This window comes from Chrysochloris asiatica, unplaced genomic scaffold (genome assembly GCF_000296735.1).
Source record: "Chrysochloris asiatica unplaced genomic scaffold, ChrAsi1.0 scaffold00010, whole genome shotgun sequence".
NCBI lineage: Eukaryota > Metazoa > Chordata > Mammalia > Afrosoricida > Chrysochloridae > Chrysochloris > Chrysochloris asiatica.
Window position 1 is genome coordinate 33,932,138 of NW_006408528.1, and position 21,503 is coordinate 33,953,640.

General features: G+C 37.7%; 1 protein-coding gene across 2 annotated transcripts in view; it reads right to left on the minus strand.

Annotated features, from left to right (window-relative positions):
- The window catches only part of PTPN12 (protein tyrosine phosphatase, non-receptor type 12), a 112,065-nt gene that overhangs the window by 44,832 nt on the left and 45,730 nt on the right, over positions 1-21,503 (minus strand). The window contains exons 3-4 of one of the 2 annotated variants that reach the window (XM_006834359.1): positions 4,289-4,365; positions 2,560-2,655 (exon numbers count right to left, since the gene is read on the minus strand). In XM_006834359.1, coding sequence (XP_006834422.1) covers positions 2,560-2,655; positions 4,289-4,365 — 173 coding nt within the window. The remainder of the gene's footprint in view (positions 1-2,559; positions 2,656-4,288; positions 4,366-21,503) is intronic. The other variant, XM_006834360.1, reaches the window with a different exon arrangement.

Here is a 21,503-nt window from a genome sequence, read left to right on the forward strand (position 1 = left end):
TCCTACCGGTGTACAACCCCAGAGAATCTCCTGCTTTCCAGGCAGTTGGAGACACACGGAGGTTCTAAGTCCCGGTGAGAAGCTATATATAATAACTCCACCCACTAGGACAGCCTCTACTTTGCAAAGTCCACTCTAGCCAGCCCTGGACTGGCTCTCAGTAGGAGAGGGGGCTGAATGGATGCATGGGGTAGACAGAGGGAGGGAAGAAAAGGGAAGAATGCAGGTGGATCTGTATGGGCCTGCTGGTTGCAATGTGGCCATTTTGAACTTTCTCAAGTACCTGTGAGAGAGACTAGTAAGTGGCACACCACACCTTATTGGCGGAGATGAAGCCATTGACTTTCATTTTTTGCCGTATGTAATGTTTTGTTTGTTTTCTTGCATCATGTAACAGGAAACAGCAACTGTAGCCATACAGCCAAACCACAGTTACAGATAGCCTCTACAACCCCACCAATTGGGCAAGAGCCAATACCAGCTGTTATATACCAGAGCAGCAACTAAAACCAACATCAGCTAAATCCACTATTAATTGATCTGTATGAACAGTGAACAACAGAGTAGCTCATTTCCTGATCACACCCATCAGGAGGTAATTGGTGAGTGCCTAAGAACACACCACCAACATACATTCATCAACTTAATACAAATTCAACAACACCACAATGCCTAGAGTGCAGTGGAAAATTTCTGTTCATATGAAGAAACAAGACAGAGTAGCTCAAACAGACAACCAACTGGCAGACCTAGAAAATGCTTCTGAGTTAGAAGACACACTAGAACTATCTGAAAAAGAATTCAGAATGATATTGAGGTACATCCAAATGTTTTACAGAAAGGTAGAGGAAAACAGTGAAGAATTCAGAAAAGCACTACAGGAACAATCAAACAAAACAAACATAGCACTGAAGACAATACAAAGCCTGCAAACAGAAATCAGATCAATACTAAGATATCAGAAATGGACAATACACTGAAAGGGCAAAGGAATAGAACAGAATCAGTAGAAGCTAGCATTAGTGAATTTGAAGACAAATGTCTTAATACTAATAAGATAGAAGACCAATCAGAAAAGAGATTGAAAAAAATCTGAAGAAGGCCTAAGATTCATGTGGAACAACATGAAGAGGAATAATCTATGGGTGCTCAGAGACTTCCAGAACAGAAAGAGACAAAAAAGATTTCTCTAACACCATAAAAGATGAGATAAGTATTCAAGAAGCTGAACATACCCCAAATAGAATAGACACCCCCTAAGAATTACCAAAGGAGCTCTGGTAGTGAACCTTAAGGTCAGCAGTTTGAAACTATCAGCCGCTCCATGGGAGAAAGATGAGGCTTTCTGCTCCCGTAAAGATTTACAGCCTCAGAAACCCTGTACAGGGTCGCTATGTGTTGGAATCGATTCGACGGCACTTAACAACAACAACAACAAGAATTACCAAGACATATGATAAACTCAAACTCTCTAAACCAAAGGCAAGGAAAGAATCCTGAAAGCAGCTTAGGAAAAACGAATTGTTACCTATAAAGGAAAACCAGTAAGATTAAGTTCTGACTCTTCTCAGAACAAGCATGCAGGCGAGAAGGAAATGGGGAGACATACATAAAAATAACCAATAATTATATACTCAACAAAACTGTCCCTCAAACACTATGGTAACATTAGTACATTTCCAGATAAACAGAAATTAAAGGAATTTGTAAAAGCCAAGTCAACTTCACAAAAAAATACTACAGGAGTTCTTTGGACTGAGAACCAACAACAGCAGACAACAACTGTAGAATGAAACACATGGCAGCACTACCCAGAATTCAATCCAGATATAGAAATATACAGTGTAAAACAAAACAACCTAAAGACCGGAATCAGAGATATCAATCTATAATGAAAACAATTACAGTGCAAAACCATCCCAGGAACAAACATCTGTGTTCCGTGATGATAACAGTAGCAAAGTGTGGCTTGTACAGTACCCTAACCCATTTATTTCCCTGCTTCCAAATCTAAGGGCATGCCATTTTCCTTAATAACAAAAGTGTAAGAAGTAACACAAATGTCAATGTTTTGAGATGCTTCTAAATGGATTTTTTAGAGGAAAGGAACGTCTTCAAAATCTGTCAAATTTTATATAACAATTTATGTTATACAATTTTTTTTTTTTTTTTCTGGAAAAAGGATCTCAAAAGGATCTATGACTCAAAAAAGGCTAAGAACATGACTACATATAGCATTTTACTGGCCTATGAAAGCACTTACATATTTTGGATTTTATATTATTTGGTACTTGTCTTATTAGTTGCTGACTCAGGACAGTTTGAAGTATTATCACACTTTTTAAAAGTCTTTAACAAGTTGTTGAGAATTTAATGAGGCATCAAAGAAATCAGTATCTACATAATAGTAAACATTATCTATGATTAGTAGTAAACATTACCTAGGATTAAACACACCACTATGGCTATAAATGCCTCATTGTTTAGTTTAGTAATAAATACATCCTGTGTCATTATACAAGACTTTTCAAAAGATATTATAAAACATAAATTACTTACTACAACATTGTACTCCCATATCATCCTCCAAAAATCTATTACTGTATTTGCTAAAGGTCCTTGGGTTGCCACATAAGCTTTTGGCCCATAGACACCCTAAAATGATTAAAAGCAAATTTCACATTTATTATAATTATCAAAAACATCATGTTGCTTAAATTTCAAAGTTTCAAATTTTATGAGTAATGCTGTTGCTTTCACCTTAAGTATTTCCAAAAATTTTTCTTGCATAGCACAGAAAAACATGGCAAAATATAGAATTGGTAATTAAATATTAGCTTATGCTAATTAACCACAATTCTTTTTTAGATTCCTTCGTACCCATGCTGTTGAGTGGATTTCAACTCACAGTGACTCTACAGGACAGAGCAGAACTGCCCCCTAGGATTTCCTCAGGCTGCAAACCTTTACAGAAGCAGCCTGTCAAAGGTTTCTCCTGAGGATAGGCTGGTGGGTCTGAACCACTGACCTTTTGATTGTAGCCAAGCACTTAAACCACTGTGCCACCAAGGCTCCTAGAGACCCTATGCTATAAGCATTGCACTGCTAACCAAAGAGTTGGTGGTTCAAACTCACTAGTCACTCCTTGGAAACCCTATATGGTGTCGCAATGAGTTGGAACCAACTTAACACCATTTAACAAAAACAACATAGAGATTTCTAATAATAAATCTGAAATTATACCACAAACAAGATAGCTGACTGAAATACTAAGCTAGCACAAAATGAATATGTGTCATTAAGTACAGTGAAAATTAAAATTTTTTTAGCAACTCTCCTTATAAAATATGAATGTCTAAAGTATTAAAACACCTATTTACTAGTTTTTATCTGATTAATTTTAACTTTTGAGGGAATTGCAACAAAATTAACTGCTGAAAAACTGTATTTGTGTTCAATGTTGACAGATAATATTAATATTATAACATAACTCTTACCACCTATATGTTTTTGTCAACAAAATTAGGTATGTAATAATATTATACATAAAATGTACAAAAAGTATAGCTGAAAATTATATTGCCATTTAATCTGAAAAATTCAAACAATACAGAGTAACTGAAAGAACAAGGTAAAGCCTTTTAAGAGTATTTATACTCAGCCAATGGACATTTTGCATCAGTCTCTCTGGTTCCAGGTTAATTCTACAAGAACTGGACTGCTTTTGACCAGAGTAGCCATACAAATGTTATCTGAACAGACTATTATTTAATCTGAGCTGCAGGTTATCAAAGTAAAGAGAATGCCCAAAGTTTTTAACATATGTTCTATAATTTTAAATCAATATAATTCAGTAATTCCAAGTCTGACAACATATACTAGGAAATTATTCAAAGAACAAAGATGGTCACTTCAACAATACCATGGAAAAAAAATCGGAAACCATCTACACTGTTCAAAAACAGGGAATGAACATATATATTTGTGTATGTAAACTAGAAAATGGTAATGAGATGGCAACTTAGTAATAGGTAAAGAATTTATAAACTTTTAATACAAATGAAGAAATAAAATGGGATCCTTTTTTTCCATTATTATAAAACAAGTAAAAACTCTATGAATACTGATAAGAAAGTAAGGATAAAATCACATAATGGTATATAAGGACAAGTGGTTTTATTTTTATTTCATTTGTTGCTGACACAATGTTTGGGCAAATAAGCAGATTTTAATAAAACTAGTATGTAGGAAGTTATTAAATATGGAAAGACAATTAAAATTAACATACCTTAATAAAATTTGCGTTGATATAGTCTGAATCTTGAGAAGGCGTCTTTAAAGTCAATTTAACTCTGCTGTGATCAACTACAAGGGGTTAAAAAAAAAAAAAAGATTTCATAAATAATGTCCTACTTATAACAAAAGTAAGGTTAGCTAAGAACATTTACTTAAATAATTAGTAAAACTATACTATAGATTGTTGTTGTTAAGTGCCGACAAGTCAGTTATGACTCATAGCAACCTTGGTATAGGGTTTCTGAGGAGCAACTGGTGGGTTTGAACCACTGACCTTGAGGTTCAAACCAACTTTGTGGTTCACAGCGCCACACCAGGACTCCATACTCTAGGTAGCAGCAGAGAAATGAGTAATAACACAGTAACAAAAAATAAAATACATCTGCCTAGAAACTAATGATACAGGGCCAGGCCAATATGGTGGCTTAATCAGACATACTGAATCATCTCTCAAAAAGAACAACCGGAGAGTCCCTCCTCTACAATCCAGATCCGATAATGAAGTGAAACAGACACAGCTGACAATCCTAGAACCTTGACCAGAGACTGGGAAGGATAAAGTAGAGAATGAATGAACGCTGACTGGATGAAGAAATGGAAAGAAAACAGCTAAAAAGGAGTGAAACCGAGCACAGGTGCTCTCTGTCAGCCACGCCAGCTCTGCATGGCCATCTTAAAACAAAGCCAGTGGTGATCCCAGGGGAGGCGCACAGGAAGGCAACTTCACAGTATTCAAATAACAGTCAGAGAAACTCTGCAGACACAGTGTTGAACATGATCCGGATCTAAAGAAGGAAAGCCCAGGACAGAAGGTGAGCGTTTCCAGAAATATGGGCATTCACAGAGCAGGAAAGGGAGCCAGGATCCAGAGTCAGCGATACTTACCACTCATCAGTCTTCAAAGAGAGAGAAAATCTAATCACCAATTTTGCATGGAAAGGACAGACACTCCAGCTAATCAAAGCACTAATAAATAAGCAGAAAAGCAGGAAGCCTCACCCATCTGAATTCAAAACCATGGTGTGTTCTTAAATACATACATCCATGCATGTACCAGCCTAGTACTGGCACAATGACAAAAATACACAGACCAATGGAATAGAATCAAGAACCCAGAAGTAAATATCCATTCATCTACTGACAGTTGATGTTTGATAAAAGGCAGAAATCCATAAAATGTTGAACAGCGTCTCTTTAACAAAAAGTGCTGGCAAAACTGGTTAATCATTTACAGAAAAATGAAATGACTCAGACTACAAACCACTCATAGAAAGTAACTCAAGAGTAACCCAAGACCTAAATTTATAAAACTTCATGAAATAAAATACGGTCACATACCTAGGGACCCTAATTTGTAGCATAAAAAGACTATCAAACATAACTAAAAAATGCACAAACAGCAGAATATAAACTAGGTGACTGGAAGCACTTATAAAGTAAATATACATGCTCACCAAAAGAGTAAAAAGAGAACCAACAGACTGGGGGGAAAAAGCTTCAGCCATGTCATATCTGACAAGGTCTAATCTCTAAAATCTATAAAAAACTTCAAAACCTCAGTAAATAATCCAATTTAAAAATTGAGCAGAGGACATGAACAAATACATCACCAAAGAAAATATTCATGCAGCTTACACACACTTGAAAAGATGCATGTGTTCATTAGCCAATATACAGATTCAAATCCAAACTACAATGAGATGCCATCTCACCTCTGCAATGACACTGATTAAAAAAAAAAAAAGATAAATGCTGGTGAGGGTGTGGGGAGATCGGAATTCTTCTACACTGGTGGTGAGACTGAAAATTGGTACAAAAACTAGAAACAAACACCATTCAATCCAACAATCTCACTCTCAGGCGGTATATATCCTAGAAAGTAAGAGCTGTGATATGAATGCACACCCATTTTCATCACAATATTATTCACAACAGCAAAATCACAGAAACAACTCAGATGCCCATCAACATATGAACGGATAAACAAACTGTGGTAAACACACAATGGAATACTATGCAATGATGAAAAATAATGGTGAATTCATGAAACATCTTACAAACTGGATGAATTTGGAGGACAGTATGCTGGGTAAAATGAGTCCATCAAAAAAGGGCAAATATTTTATGAGAAGACTGTTATATTAAAAGAATAGATTTACACACAGACAGAAACACTATTTTGTTACCATGAATGGGAGGTGGAGAGACGAAGAACCGCTATCTACATAGTTGTTGCTGTTAAGTGCTGTGGAGTCAGTTCTGACTCACAGACCCTGTACAGCAGGGGTGGAGACTGTCTGGCCCGCAAAATCATCTGATCTGGCCCTGAGTTCTGACTCATAGTGACCCCGCAGAGGGTTTCTGAGTAGCAGCTGGTGGGTTTGAACTGTTGACCCTCTGGTTCACAATCCAGTCAGTTAATCCAGGAGGCATCATATTAGGGGAGAATTAATTAAATATTTGACCAAATATAGCATGCTAATTTTTAATTTGATAATTTTGTATGGCCCATGAATAATGTTATAAATTTTGACAGAAAAAAGGTCCCTGCTCCAGCTGTATAGGGTTTCCAAGGAGCAGCTAGTGGGTTTGAACTGCCAACTGTGTGGTTAGCAGTATAGTGCTTATCCTATAGAATACCAAAATAGGAGTCCTGTGGATATTTCTACACAGATACTTATAAGTAATGAATGTATATACACACAAGGGGGCTTCAGAAAGTCTGTTGAATAATGGAATTAAAAGATAATGTATGGAATTGATTCGATGGCAATGGGTTTTGAGTTATGGTAATTTTTGGAAAGCCCCCTTGTATGTATAATAATACGAAGGTAAACCAAAAGGTATTGCTACTAGGGTTCCAGTTCATACATGTACAGTTTTATTCCAAGAAAAATGTGTTTAAACATGTCTGTAGTCAAGTTCTCTCAGTAATCAGTAATACGTTGTCTTGGTCTCATTTTAGTGCCTTTAAAAAAAAAAAGGAAGGAAAAATAAAAAATCCAGTGAAAACAGTGGCTTTCCAGGGGATCTGCTGGGTCAAGGCAATTTAATGCAAGGGAGGTCAGTTCAGAAGATTATGGGGCTTCTGTTTCTGGAAACTCAAAAAGGGTCTAATCTTGACAGATTTTCTCAAAGGACTCAGGACAATCACAGGAGCTTATTATGAATTTTTTTTTTTTTTTAAACTGTAAACTGTATGTGGGCTCTGGGTCCATGGACTGAGTAAGGCTATGTGTCTGTAGGCTGGAGGCGTGCTCTTTGGACATTTAAATAAATATATACTTTTTATTTTCTAAGTGTTCATCAGGTAATTTTTGCTTTGTTCATTTGTGAAATCTAAGATGTAAATGGGGAGTCACAGGGACGCAGGCTAACTGTTGTTCAAGGGAAGGGATTGTAATAACTGAGATGAAACAAGGTGTATACTTGGTTCAATGTAAAGCTGGCGATCTTGCCTGTAAACCTTTATTCAATTCACGATAAAAAGTTAAAAGAAAATTGTAAACTGCAATGGTGAGAAAAGTCCATAAAAGTTGCACTGAGGATTTTTTGCCCCATAAAGTCAATGGAGTCCTGGTGTGGTGCTGTAGGGTAAGCACTGGGCCATAAAGTCGGTTAGAAAAGCAAAGTTGGCAGTTCAAACTCACCAGCAGCTCTTTGGAAACACTATAAAGGGTTGCTATGAGTTGGGCCCAACTAGACGTTTTTTAACAACAAGAAGACAATACATCTGGTTCATTCTCTGAGAGAAGCAAGGACTGTCTTAAGAGAATTTCATTGGAAACCTTATCCCATCTACCCTGCAGCTATGACCTTGCTCCTTCAAACTTCTTTTTGTTCCCCAAACTCAAGTAACATTTAAAAGGAACAAAATTTGAATTCCTAGAGGATGTCCAATCTGCTGTTTTAATGTGGTATATAAAGCAAAGAGTGCAGAATTCTTCGGGGTAGCATTAGAGAGATATAAACACCTTGAGCTCAAACGACTTTACAGTCCAGCGCATTAGCCCACAGTGCTACACCAGGACTCCAATAATGCACATAGGAGATAGTTTAAAAAAAAAAAAAACTAAACTAAACTACACAAGTCATGGTATGGCACTGTGGGCTAATGTGTCAGAATGCAAAGTTATTTGAACTGCAAGGTTGGTGGTTCAAGATTATCAGCTGCACCTTGGAAACCCTATACAGGGTCACCATAGGTTGGAATCCACTCGATGGCACTTAACAACAATTAGACCTTGGGGCTGACTTGAGGGTTACAGTATTCTGGGTACATCTAAGTCAATCAGCAAAACTAGGATCATAAAGATAATGTTATCCTCATCCTAATCTGGTGAGTAGTGTTTATTTAGGGTCTTAAAAGCTTGCTATCAGCCATCTAAAAAGCAATTATTGGTCTCTTCCTGTCTGGAGCAAAGGAGAATGAAGAAAAGTGATGACTCAAGGAAGCATTCAGTCTAAAGGACTAATTAAACCATAGCCTTCTCTAACCGGAGACCAGAAGAACTGACAATGCCCAGCTACTATTAACTGTCAGCACTGAACCAGGACCACATGAGAAGGTCCTGGTTAGAATGGGAAAGAACAAAATTCAAATTCAAAAAATTAAATATTTACTGACCTGAAAGAGACCAGAAGAACCCGAGAGAATAATACCTTAAGATAACCTCCTATTTGAAACTCAAGGCACTCCTGAAGGCCATCTCTCAGCCAAATAATAGATGGGCCTGTAACGCTTAGCAACATAATACCTGTTAAGAATGTGCTCTTTGGAATAATCAACAATTCAAGACCAAAGGGGCGAAACATGCCTCAAAACAAAGATAAAGCAGGGAAGCGCAAGGAAACTGGGTACAAACCCAGGGAGGGAATGGGGAGAATGCTAACATGTCATAGGATTGCAACTAATGTCATGGAATAATTTGCATACGAATTATTGATTGGAAAACTAATTAGTTATGTAAAATTTTACCTAAAGCACAATAAAATGTTAATTAAGAATAAAAAACAATGATAACAAAACAGTGCATTAAAGTTGTAATTAGAATCCTTACAAGATCTATTTCAAAATGCTAATTTCAGGGCACCATCCTAAATTTATGAGATCAGAATTTGGAGTTTGAGTTCTAAAATTTTAACAAGCATAAAAGAGCTCTGGTAGCGTAGTGGTTACAAATTGGGCTGCAAACCTTAAGGTCAGCGGTTCAAAACTACCAGCCGCTCCGCGGGAGAAAGATGAGGCTTTCTACTCCGGTAAGGATTTACACCCTCGGAAACCCTGTACAGGGTTGCTATGGGTCGGAACCGACTTGACGGCACTTAACAACAACAACAACACCAGAAGACTAACAAACACTAATCCGGTACAGATATTCATTTGACAAATGTATTAGGAAAATTAAATGTTATATTTCAGAAGGAATTACAAAAAATTAAAACTATGATGAACATATTAAGATGATATGCAGTTAATAATATATCCTGGAACTCTTCCCAAAGCATACACAGATCTAGCTTATGCTTTTTAATACTACAAAGAATCCAACTGTATGAATGTTTGGATGTTTCTTTAACTTACTGATTTAACCTTATTTAACATTACTTGGTGAGCTTGAGCCATGGCCCTTGCAAGTTCAAAGGACTTTGCTGTCTGTCACATTAGCCCACAGAGCGCCTCACCAGGATCTTTAGGATGAATTCTGCTTTTTCCTTAGTTTCAGAAACATTGTTACAATGAACACTGTTGTACACACATACCTACAACCACTGTGCTGCTGTTACTGTGCGGTCAATTCAGACTCATGGCAACCCATGTGCTTGTTACAACAGAGCTGTGCTTCATAGGGCTGTTTTTGTTTTTTCCCCTTCACATCACTTTGTTTCATACTTTGAGCTACAGTACTGCTTAGAATTCTTTAAAATTTCCTCTCATTGCTTAAGAGAACTTTTGAGCTTCCCATGGTAGAAAGTTTCATCATATTGTCACCTAAGCATAGCACACGGACACTTTCACAATATAAACTAACCAACAAAAGCAAACCCATTACCGTAAAATTGATTCCAACTCAGCAACCACTATAGGACAGAGTAGAACTGCTCACAGGGTTTCCAAGGCTTTATGCCTTTATGGAAGCAGTCTACTATATCTTTCTCCAGTGTAATGGCTGATGGGATTGAACTGCTGAACTTCTGATTAGACGTGCAGCAATTTACGCACAGCACCACCAAGGTATATGCCATGACAAATTAAGTACCATCTTCTATTTCCCTCCTCATGTGCCTCAATGATACTTCATAGTTCCCACATTCATTCTTTCTTTTTAAAAAGTTTTTATTGCAACTTAGTGATGGGAGAACATCATTTACACTCATCCTCCATAGGGTTTTTAATGGCTGGTTTTTTGCAAGAACATCAGGTTTTCCTCCCAAGGAGCTTCTAGATGGATTCACATTTCCGATATTTCAGTTAGCAGCAGTTAACAGCTGAGCATTAACCCTTTGCACCAAGCATGGACTCCAATACCAACATAGTTACAAGATACATTCCTAACAGAATTGCTAATTGTCTTTAAGAGGTGTGCATCACTTCACTCAGTACAAGTGTTATCAGTAACAGTGCCTAGGCATTTTCAAACTGTTAATCAGTGATAGTCTAAAAGATGAAAATATGTTTAAATTTATACAAATCCTTGTACTTGTGTTTATACATTTATTGGTTATTTTTATTTCATATTCTATAAGCTACTTATAGTTGTTACCCACTTTTCTGTCTGCTTTCGCAATGATTTATAAGAAATGTATGTAAAGAGAGAAAACTGACTTTTGTCATATGTGGTACAACTAGGTTTTCCATTTTGTGTTGATATTTAAAGAATGTTTTATTTAGATTTACAGAAAAATTACAAAAAGTTTGCCAACACTCTCAGTTAGCTTCCCTCCTACGGTTAACTGTCTTCTTACATAGCTAAAGCACAATGATCAAACCTAGAAAATGAACACTGTTTCATTATAATAACTAAATAAGGCTTCATCCAAATTTTCCAGTTTCTCTTCTAGTATATATTTTGTTCATTCTAGGCTCCCACAGAGCATGTAGCAGCTACTTTTGTCTGAATTTTCCTTATTTTGGGGTTGAAATGGTACACTTTTGCAATAAATATCATAGAAATGGTATTGGACCCTTCTCAATGCAACATTATCAATGGGTTCATAATTTCGATTTGCCTTATTTTTTGTGATGTTAATTTTGGACTATGGTGGTATCCATTCCTGTCTCTACTGTAGCTATGATCGTTCCTTCTGTAGTTAATAATTATCTTGGGAGAGATACTTTTAGAGACTATGAAATTCTCTTTCTCCTTAAACATTCAGCCACTAATTTTAGCATATACTGGGAGATCTTGCTTACAATGATTTCTGAGGGAATTTCTTAGTAGCAATATTTCAATATCTCTTTTCTTCTACATTTATTAATTGGAATTCTACTTCATAATGAAGAGCTGTCCCTTCTCCATTTATTTACTTATTTATCTACTTGGCTATTTGTATCAGTATACATTCATAGATATGTATTTATTCTATGGAGTATTATCTAGTGAGTGTAATCCACATTGAAGGCTGTGGTCTTTGATCTAAAACAGTAAGTACTTCAAGTCCTCTTTGCTACAAAGATTCTAGTCTTCAGTAGGGCTTACACCTAAACATAGAGATAATGAGATGAATTAACAAAATGGCTACAATGGGCTCAAACAGCAATAGTCATGAGTATGGTCACGTTTTGGTCTATTGGACATAGGGTCATCAAGTCAGCATTTATGCAACAAAAATGTAATCTAATGCTGTCATTATTTTGCTCCTTACTATTTCCAGCTTCGGTCATTAGGCATTCCTCAGGTTAGCTCCTGTTTTCATTGACTATGTCAGCATCCTTTTAACTGCTTACTTTCTGGCACCACAAAATATTCCAGGTTCATCTTTTATTTTCTCTGCCTTGGTCTCAGAATCAACCACTTCTCTAAGAAGCTATAGTTCTCATTATTGAGAATGGTATTTGGGAACCAAGACCTGAGTACTAGGTGTGGGTTCATTGTTGGGGGTACCATTATTCCTAGGCCCTATCAGTGGACACAGCTAGGAAATATATACATATACTAAACTGGAATCCTGGTGTGGCATTGCAGGTTAATGCGCTGGACTGCAAGGTCTGTTTGAACTGCAAAGTCAGCGGTTCAAGCTCACCAGCAGCAACTCAGAAACCCTATACAGGGTCACTATGAGATAGAACTGACTAGACAGCACTTAACAACAACATACTAAACCATGGAGTAGTGTAAACAGCTAGCACGTTTGGCTATTAACCAATAGGTTAGAGGTTTGAGTCTACTCACAAATACCTCAGGAGAAAGAGTTGGCAATCTAAATTCAAAATAACCAGCTATTAAAAATCCTATGGTGCAAAATTCTATTCTGACACACATGGGCGAGGGGGGGTCACCAAAAATCAAACCAGCTCAATAACATCTGGTTTATAGTGACTCTGACATATAAACATATCTGTGTGTTTTTTTCCAGGTAGTATTTATCTATGTATGTAAGGAGTCTTGATGGCAAGTGGTTAAGTGCTCAGCTACTAACTAAAAGGTTGAGAGTATGAACCCACTAGTCACGCTGTTGGGGAAAGATGTGGCAGTCTGCTTCCCTAAAGACTGTTGTCATTTTGTTAAGTGCCGTTGAGTCAGTTTTGTCTCATAATGATCCTGTATAACATTCCCAAGGCGTGGCTGGTGAGCTTGAACTACTGACCCTGCAGTTCAAACAGACCTTGCAGTCCAGTGCACTAACCTGCAGCGCCATACCAGGACTCCAATGTTCCCTAAAGATTACATACAGTCTTGGTAATTCAGTTCTACTCTGTCCTATGGAGTCACTGAGTCAGAATCTACTCTAAAGCATACAGTAACATCGAGGTATATATCTGCCAATCTAATTATAATGGCTTCATACTGATGAGTCTGTTGTTTTTTTTGTTGTTGGGTGAAAGTTTACAGAGCAAATTTAGTTCTCCATTCAATAATTTATGCATGTTTTGTTGCACAACATTAGTTCCAATTCCTTCAATCTAACAGCACTCTTCCCACTTCTTTCTAGTCAACAACTTAGGAAACACTGTGTGTGTTGTATAACAGTAGTTGCAATTCCCTCATGTAAGAGCACTCTTCCCATTTCCACTAGTCCTTTTGTCCTGTTCCTTCCTGCCTTCTGAGCTTTATTTTGGGGGCAAATGCGACCCCTTTGGTCTATGGTTGATTATTTTGAGGAGAATGTACCTCATCATGGGTGTTTTTGCTTACTTTTTAGCTTGCATACTGTTTTGCTAAAAAGTGACTCTGGCAGTGAGTTTAGTTCTAGTTTTGAAGGGTGTCTAAGAGGAACAGTTTGTGGGGGATTTCTATCAGATCTGTAAGTCTGGTCTTTTTTTATGATTTTGAATTTTGCTCTACATTTCCCTCCCATTCTGGCCAATACATTCTGTGGTCCCCACCAGATTGATTAAAACTGTTGGTTGTAATACAACACCATGAAAATAATTTTAGCTTCCATCTTTACTTAATTGTAATCTCTTCCTCAAAAACCAGATACTTGGCTCTTATTTTTGAAATTCTAGCATATATATAGTACCAAAATTAATAAATTCAGATCCCTGTGAGAAATATATTTACTAACTAGATTATATAACATTTACTGTAGTTTTTTTTTTTAGTCTTTAACTTTGGATATGTTTTTACAAAAATTATCTAGTTCTTTTTGTCCCAACCTTTACAGCATGGTTCTATTACACATTTACAATACAGTAAAATTCCGTTGTTACTGTTTATACTGGCTGAGTTTAACTGTTTATTTGTAGGTACAGGGATAAGTGATAGGTCTAACTACACAACAACATATACAATCACACCTTGGAGATACTGCTGGTTTGATTCCACACCACTGCAACAGAGCAAATATCTTAATAAAGCAAATCACAGGGATTTTGTTTGTTTCCCATTGCATATGAAAGATATGTTTATGCTATAATATAGCCTATTTGTAGTATAGCTCTGGTAGCGTAGTGGTTACGAATTGGGCTGTGAACCGCAAGATCAGCAGTTTGAAACTACCAGCTGCTTTGCGGGAGAAAGATGAGGCTTTCTGCTCCTGTAAAGCTTTACAGTCTCGGAAACCCTGTACAGGGTCGCTATGAGTTGGAACCGACTCCATGGCACATAACAACAACAACAACAACAAAAGCCTATCTGAGAGTCCTGGAGTGACGCTGCAGGACAAGAACTGGACTACCAAGTTGATCTGAACTGCAAGGTCAGTGGTTCAAACTCATCAACCATTCCTCAGAAAGCCTATGCAAAGTCTCTATGAGTTGGAAGTGACTCAATGGCACTTAACAACAACAACACTCTATTTGGGCCCCTGGTGTGGCTCTAAGATAAGCACTGAACTGCTAGCCACAAGGTCAGCAATTCAAACCTACTAGCTGCTCCTCAGAAACCTTATGCAGGGTCGCTATGTGTCAGACTGACTTGATGGCACTTACCAACAACATAGTTTATTAAGTGTCCAAACCATAATGAAAATATTTGAAATATTAGAATTATCAAAATGTGACAGAGACACAAAGTGAACACATATGGTTGGAAAAATGGCACCAATAGAGTTGCTTGACACAAATTTGCTACAAACCTTCAATTTGTAAAAAACATAGTATCTGTGAAGCACAATAAAACAAAAGTGTGCTGTATAAGATAAGTGTCAACTGCTATGCTACTCTGATCACATTCCCTCCTCCTATATACTCCTTTTCCCGCTCATACCCTAGAATTTCTGATTTTTATTAATGTTTTGTGTATCTTTTCCTTCTTTACTTATAGGTTTGACATTTTTGCTTTTAAAAATCTTTTCCATTTCAAGACTAAAATAGTCCCCCCATCTAAATTATTTTCTTAAAAATTCTTAAAGGTTGTGAAATTTATTTTTTGTGTAAGTGAGTTTGAACGTTATATTGATTTGTCTAACAGCATCCTTCTTCCTACTGGAAAATGCCCCTTTCTCCATCCTTCAGAGTTTTGGTAAAAAATACATATACAAGAAAATACTGTTTCTGGTATATTACTATGGAATATTCAGTAGTGAGGATTATATGAAGAAAAACATGACATCAGAATAGGAGATAGATTCATTAATAACCAGCAATATGCAGATAATACAGCCTTGCTTATTGAAAGAAATGAGGACTTAAAAGACCATACCCTTCAGTAGTGTTGAGCCTCAATGCAAAGAAAACAAAAATCCTCACCTCTGGGCCAATAAACAACATCTACTTTCAAGAGCAAAGACGTCAGTTTGAAGACTAAAATGTCACTATGAGCCAGAATTGACTTGACGGCAGTAATATATAAAGAAGTCCAAGAATCCCTGGATGGCCCAACCATTTAAGGGTCCAGAAGCGATAGGTCAGGTGATCTTTGTAAAGGTTTGGAAACCCTGGGATTAGAGTTACACTCTGCCACACACAGGGTCGCCATGCGTTGGATACTCAGCTCAACAGCAACTAGCAACAATAAAGAAGTCCAAGAATTCAAAGTGGGACTCCTGGTCTGGCGCTGTAGGATAAACACTGACCAAAAGGTTGGTGGTTCAAACTTACCAGGCACTCCTCAGAAACCCTACACAGGGTCACTAAGAGTTAGAACCGGCTCAATGGCACTTAACTATAATACAATTCAAGGGGAGTCCAGGTGTGGTGCTGCAGGATAAGCACTTAGCTGTTAATAACAAGTCTGATGATTCTAACCCTCAAGCCACTCTTCAAACACCCTATAAAAGGTTGCTATGAGTCAAAACCAACTGGTGGTGGAGTCGGTTCTTACTCATAGCGACCCTGTACAAGGTTTCTGAGGCTGTAAATCTTTAAGGAAGCAGAAAGCCTCATATTTCTCCCGCAGAACAGCTGGAAGTGTTGAACTGCTGACCTTGAGGTTCACAGTCCGATTCGTAACCATTATGCTGCCAGAGCACCTTCAAAACCAACTAGAGGGCACTTAAATAACAACAGCACCATAATTCAAGAATAAGAAAACAAACAACCTCACTTAAGAATGGCAAATAACTCGAATAGACAGGTCTCTAAAAATGATACACAAAATGGTTAAAAAAACCTCACCACCATCAATAATTAGGTAAATGCAAATTTAAAAACCACAATAAGGTATTCACTTCATACCCATGAACAAGTAGCCATCATGACCTCTCTGTATTTTGTCAAAGCAAAACTGTCCTTCATAAGGTTTTAATGGCTAATTTTTCAAAAGATTGCCTTTTCTCCAGGGTGCCTTTGGGTGGACTCAAGCTGCTGAGCATATTTTAACCATTTACACCCCCAGGGACTCAGACACACTAAGAGGGCTATTATCAATACAATGGAAATTAACAAGTATTGGTCAGGCTTTGGAAAACCTGGAACACTCATGCATTGTTTCGGGTGGATAGTAAAATGCTGCAGACACCAGGAAAACAATTTGATGGTTCCTCAAAAAGTTAAACATAGAATTACCATTGTTGTTAAGTGACATCGAGTCTGTTCCAACTCAAAACAACCTGTATAGTGTTTCTATGGCTGTAAATCTTTGCGGGAGGAGAAAGCCTCATTTTTCTCCCGCAGGGTGGCTGGTGGGTTTAAACCTCCAAATTTGTGGCTCGCAGTCCGGTGTTTATTTTACAAAGCCATCATGTGTCCCTAGAATTGCACTCCTAGGCATTTACCTGAAAGAATTTAAAGCAGGGACTAAAATAGACATTTACCCACCAATGTTCATAGCAACATTATTCACAAAAACAAAAAGGAATTATCAACCCAAATATACATGAACAGACTTATAAACAAAATGTGGTACATACATACAATGGAACATTGTTGTTAAGTGCTGTTAAGTCGGTTCTGACCCATAGCGACCCTGTATAGGGTTTCTGAGGAGTGACTGGTGAGCTTGAACCACCGAGTTTGCAGTTCAAACGGCTTTGCAGTCTGGTGATTACTTACCCATAAAAAGTACTGACATTCTAATACATGCTAAAATGAATGAACCTAGAAAACACTGTCCTAAGTGAAATAAGCCAGACACAAAGACACATGTGATTCCACTGATATGATACATCTAGAACAGCCAACCACTACTCATCTGTCATTTTGTCGTACTGTGGTGGCTTGTGAGTTGCTGTGATTCTGAAAGCCATGCCATGGGTATTTTACTACCAGCAGGGGTGACAGGTTTCAGATGAGCTTCCAGATGAAGACAGACTAGGAAGAAGGAGAGATGAACCACTTCTGAATATTTAGTCACTGAAAATCTTACGAATAGCAGTGGGACAATGTCAGCACTAGATTGCTGAGTATTTAAACAAGATGAAGCACACCAGAAAATTGTCACAGATATAGTACCAGAAGATGAGCCTCTCAGGCTGGAAGGCACTCAAAATGAGACTGGGGAAGAGCTCAAAGTAGACTTAAATGTGATGATGTGAATGGAGTAAAGCCCTTGGGACCTTCGTTTGCTGATGGGGCACAATTAAAAATGAAGCGAAACAGCTGTAAACATCCATTAATATTCTGAATATAGACTGTACAAAGTATGAATCTAGAAAAATTAGAAATTGTCAAAAATGAAATGGAATGTATAAAATTGATATTCTAGGCATTAGTGAGCTGAAATGGACTGGTATTGGCCATTCTGAAAATGACAATCACATGGTTTACTAGCAGGGAATGACAAAATGAAGAGGAATGGCACCATGATTAGAATTCAAAGGTCGGAAACAAAGAGGAATGATCAGTAGTTAGAAAATACGGCCTTAGTGATACAAATGATGCTGGAGATCACAGAATAGAATTTTTCAAGACCAATGACTTGTTCATTGTAAATACCTTTTTTATAAAGAAAAATACAAAAGATGACTATATGTATGGACCTCACCAGAAGGAATACACAGAAATCAAGTAGACTACATCCGTGGGAAGAGACTGTGAAAAAGCTCCATATCATCAGCCAAAACAAGGCCAGAGGCCTTGTTCATATGCAAATTCAGGTTAAAGCTGAAGAAAATTTTACAAAGTCCAAGAAAGCCAAAATATGTCCTTGAATATACTCCACCTGAATTTAGATATCATCTGAAGAACAGATTTATGTATTAGACACTAAAGACTGAAGACTTTAAGAATTGGGGAATGACATCAAGAACATCATACAGAAAGAAAGCAAAAAAGGTCATTAAGAAGACAGCAAAGCAATGGAGAGAAATTGAAAGCCTTCCCTCTGCGAACAGGAACCAGACAAGGATGCCCTCTGTCACCCCTTCTATTCAATATTGTGCTGGAAGTCTTAGCAAGCGCTATACGGCAAGACAGGGAAATTAAAGGTATCCAAATTGGCAAAGAGGAAGTAAAACTCTCCATATATGCAGACGATATGATCCTATATGTAGAAAACCCCAAAGACTCAGGCAAGAAGTGACTGGCTTACAAGCCTTCAAGACGGAACCTAATGCCAGGGAGCATGGAGGAAGGCAGAATCTCCAGTAGGTACTACTCAATCTGTCTGGGCGGAGCTGATGAAAGGAAATACAGATGGATAACTCATGATACTGTAGTGAATAATGCTTATCAGGACGGATTGTGAGGGTTGGAAATGCAAAGGTAGACGTTTTGTAACAAGGAAGGGAGTGATTAATTCTTCAGGATAGGAGTGGAGGTCTCTGGGACCATCAACGGAGAAGAGCCGAGAACGGGACCCTACCCAGAGAAGTGGCTGGGGACTTTGGATCCAGAGAGGGAAAGGGACTGTGGGCCGAAAACTGGGGGGGGGGGAGAAGAAGGGTAGGGGGGCGGATCTCTAGGATATACCCTTTGGTTGGCTGATGATGTATGGAAGGGATTGGAACCATGGCAATGAGATGATATACGATGGAATGAATGTAAGACTAAGGTTCTCCCATGTAAACTATCATATAATTCACAATAAAACATTAAAAAAAAAAGACAGCAGAGGAGGAAAAGACCAAAATGGATGTCAGAAAAGACTCTGAAACTTGCTCTCCTGCATAGAAAACAATAAAGCAAATAGAAGAAGTGAGGAGGCACAAGAGCTGAACAGAACATTTCAAAAGTCAGCTTGAGAACACAAAGTTAAATATTACAATGAAATGAGCAAAGACCTGGAGTCAGAAAACCAAAAGGGAAGAACACGGTCAGCATTTCTCAAGTTGAGAAAACTGAAAAAAAACCTAAAACCTGAAAAGGGGGGAATTAAAGGATTCTCTGGGCAAAATACTGAATGATGTAGAAAGCACCAAAACAAGATGGAAGGGATACACAAAATCACTGTACTAAAAAGAAATATTCGACGTTCAACCATTTCAATCGGTGGCATATGATTTAGATCCAATGATACTGAAGGAAGACGTCCAAGGTGCACTGAAGTGACTAGCAAAGAATAAGGCACTGGGAATTGATGGAATACCAACTGGAACCTTTCAACAAACTGAAGGCACTCATTTATGTCAATGAAATTTGGAAGACAACTACCTGGACAAGTGACTAGAAGAGATCCATATCTGTGCTCATTCCAAACACCTAACAGAATGCGGAAATCACTGGCAAATATCATTGATACACCATGTAAGTAAAGTTTTACTAAAGACAATGCAAAACCGGTTGCAACCATACATTGACAGAGAACCTCCAGAGGTTTATGTTGGGTTCAGAAGACGATGTGGAATGGGGGATATCATTGCTGATGTCAGATGGATCTTAGCTGAAAGCAGAGAATACCAGAAAGATGTTTACCTGTGCTTTACTGACTACGCAAAGGCTTGATTGTGTGGATCATGACAAGCTATGGACAACATTGTGAAGTATGACTATTCCTGAACTTTTAATGAGTATTCCTGAACAATTAATTGTGCTCATGAGGAACTTGTACAAAAACCAAGAGGCAGTTGTTTGAACAGAACAAAGGAACACCGAATAGTTTAAAATTAGGAAAGGTGTGTGCCATGGTTGTATTCTTTCACCATACTTTTTCTATCTGTATGCTGAGCAAATAATCCAAGAAGCTGGATTATATGAAGAGAAACGTGGCAACAGGAATGGAGGAACAATCATGAACAACCTGCGATACGCAGATGATACAACCTTGCTTGCTGAAAGTGTAAAGGACTTGAAGAATTTATTGATGAAGATCGAAGACCACAGCCTTTGCTATGGATTGCATCTCAATGTAAACAAAACAAAAATCCTCACTACTGGACCAATAAATAGTATCGAGATAAAAGAAGAAAAGATTGAAATTGTCAAAGACTTCATTTTGCTTGGATCAATCATCAATACAACTGGAGGCAGCAATCAAGAAATCAAATGACATATTCTATTGGGCAAATCTGCTGCACAAGACCTCTTTAAAGTGTTGAAGAACAAAGATGTCACTTTGAGGAATAAAGTGCACCTCCCCCAACCCATGGTATTTTTAACCACCTCACATGCATGCAAAAGTTGAATAGTGAGTAAGGAAGACCATAGAAGAATTGATGCATCTGAGTTATGATGTTGGAGGAGAATATGTAAAGTACCATGGACTGCCAAAAGAACAAACAGATTTGTGTTGGAAGTACAGCCACAATGCTCCTTGGAAGCCAAGATGGCTAGACTCTGTCTCTCATATTTTAGACATATTATCAGGAGGGACCAGTTTCTGGGGAAGGACATCATGTTTGGTAAAGTGGAGGGTTGGAGAAAAAGAGGAAGACCCCCAATTAGCTGCACTGGCACAGTGGCAGCAGCAACGGAACGATAGTGAGGTTAGTGATGGACCAAGCAGTCTTTCCTTGTGTTGCGCATAGGGTTGATAAGAGTCGGTACCGACTTGATAGCACCTAACAACAACATGTGGAGGGGAACAAGAGAGAAAAACAGATGGATAGGAATTTTAATCTGAACTTTTTGCAATTATGTACATTAATTGGAAACAATCCCTCAAAAGCAATATGACAATTTTAATTGACCATCTTGCCATTTAAAAATATAATTATAATCTATTAAAATATGCTATCAAAGACAGACTCTGATACACATTCAGACTATTTATTAACCCTTCTAGTTT